Source organism: Sinocyclocheilus rhinocerous, unplaced genomic scaffold (genome assembly GCF_001515625.1).
Source record: "Sinocyclocheilus rhinocerous isolate Xijiao unplaced genomic scaffold, SAMN03320098_v1.1 scaffold1436, whole genome shotgun sequence".
In the NCBI taxonomy this organism is placed as follows: domain Eukaryota; kingdom Metazoa; phylum Chordata; class Actinopteri; order Cypriniformes; family Cyprinidae; genus Sinocyclocheilus; species Sinocyclocheilus rhinocerous.
In genome coordinates this window covers 931,177-932,534 of record NW_015647013.1, presented here as the reverse complement: position 1 = coordinate 932,534, position 1,358 = coordinate 931,177, and the positions used below count along the sequence as shown (strand labels likewise).

Below are 1,358 nucleotides of genomic sequence, written 5' to 3'. Positions count from 1 at the left end.
ATTTCATGTTTGCATCATGGTGACAGGCTGAGAGCTACTGTTCATTGTTTTTACAGAACATTTATAGTTAATAATAATCTACTGGTGTTATATATTTAGTCATCTTGAATTTAAATTACCTTGACTTTTGAGATTTTATTTTAAGCATTTTCCTTGTATTATTTCTGAACATATAATATGTATAAGACAAGTTTGTACAAGATGTAGTTGTAGTTCATGCATCTTTTCTGCAAAGATACTTAACAAGTGATTTGTTAACAACATCATGTGTGCTGCACTTGGAATAGAATATTTTTAGCTAGAGGGTTAATAAAGAAAAAGTTACTTGAATCATGTTGTTGTTACATTTTCTAGTTCAAAAATGGTAAAAATCGAGCATCTGTCAAACGTTCTGAAAAAAAATCGAGATTTTAGTGTTTTGCCATATCGCCCAGCCCTAACTGTATGCATCAGGTTTCTAAAAAACTTAAACTAATGAACTACACAACTTTGTGTGAGAGCAGTTTATTGAGATTGTTATTATTTATAAATTTAATTAAGCATTGGGGGTTTAAGCTCCGTGCCTAACAACACCACTTAACCACGGTAAAATCACAGTAACTGCCTCTTGTGACTTACTGCTTTAATATCAGATCACTGCATTTCGGTCTTCTGAGAATCTGAGAACAATATTACCCACCAACGGGACGCTGGCACATACCTTGATGTGTTCCTTAGCCCTCATGAGGAGGCTGAGGGTTGTGTGCCGGTTTGAGTCTGGTCCTAAGGGCACAAGGGATTTTAAGCGCTCCAAACACAGCCGTAAATGTGCCCTCCTGGGTGCGTGAGGAGAAGAAGACGAGAGAGTGCGTCAGAAAAGCAATGCAACACTTCCAATAAGCAGCAGCAGCAACATGAATCATAAAAATAAGAAGAATGCAATTACGATCTGCGACGTTAACACATTTCAGTTCGTTCCTCATACAAAGGCGTAGTAAGAATATAGTGCATGAGAAAAAAATATCAAAATATCAAAAATTTCAATAGCCACTATATGGCTGTATACTCAATGGCTGCATATAGATTGAAATCTATAAACAATTGTTGTAATGAACTTAACCTCTTAAGTTTTAGATTTTATCACAAGTTAAAATTGTAGAATTGTTTAAAAAACATGTGTTGGGTGAGACGTTACAAAGATGCCAAAATATGCTTACAGACTAATCTGATCATGCTATAAGGAAAACACAAAGTAGGAGACAGATTAATCATTTATTTCTATAAATAATAATAATAAAATTTCAATAACTGAAAAAAGTAAAATGAGTGTGTGTGTGTGTGTGTGTGAGTGTGAGTGTGTGTGTGTGTGTGAGTCTGCG

The 1,358-nt window shown here is 34.8% G+C and overlaps 1 protein-coding gene across 3 annotated transcripts in view; it reads right to left on the bottom strand.

The window, feature by feature from the left end:
* LOC107708253 (max dimerization protein 1-like) overlaps positions 1-1,358 on the bottom strand; it is a 33,730-nt gene that overhangs the window by 13,104 nt on the left and 19,268 nt on the right. For all 3 annotated transcript variants that reach the window (XM_016512440.1, XM_016512441.1, XM_016512442.1), the window contains one exon: positions 701-815. In XM_016512440.1, coding sequence (XP_016367926.1) covers positions 701-815 — 115 coding nt within the window. The remainder of the gene's footprint in view (positions 1-700; positions 816-1,358) is intronic.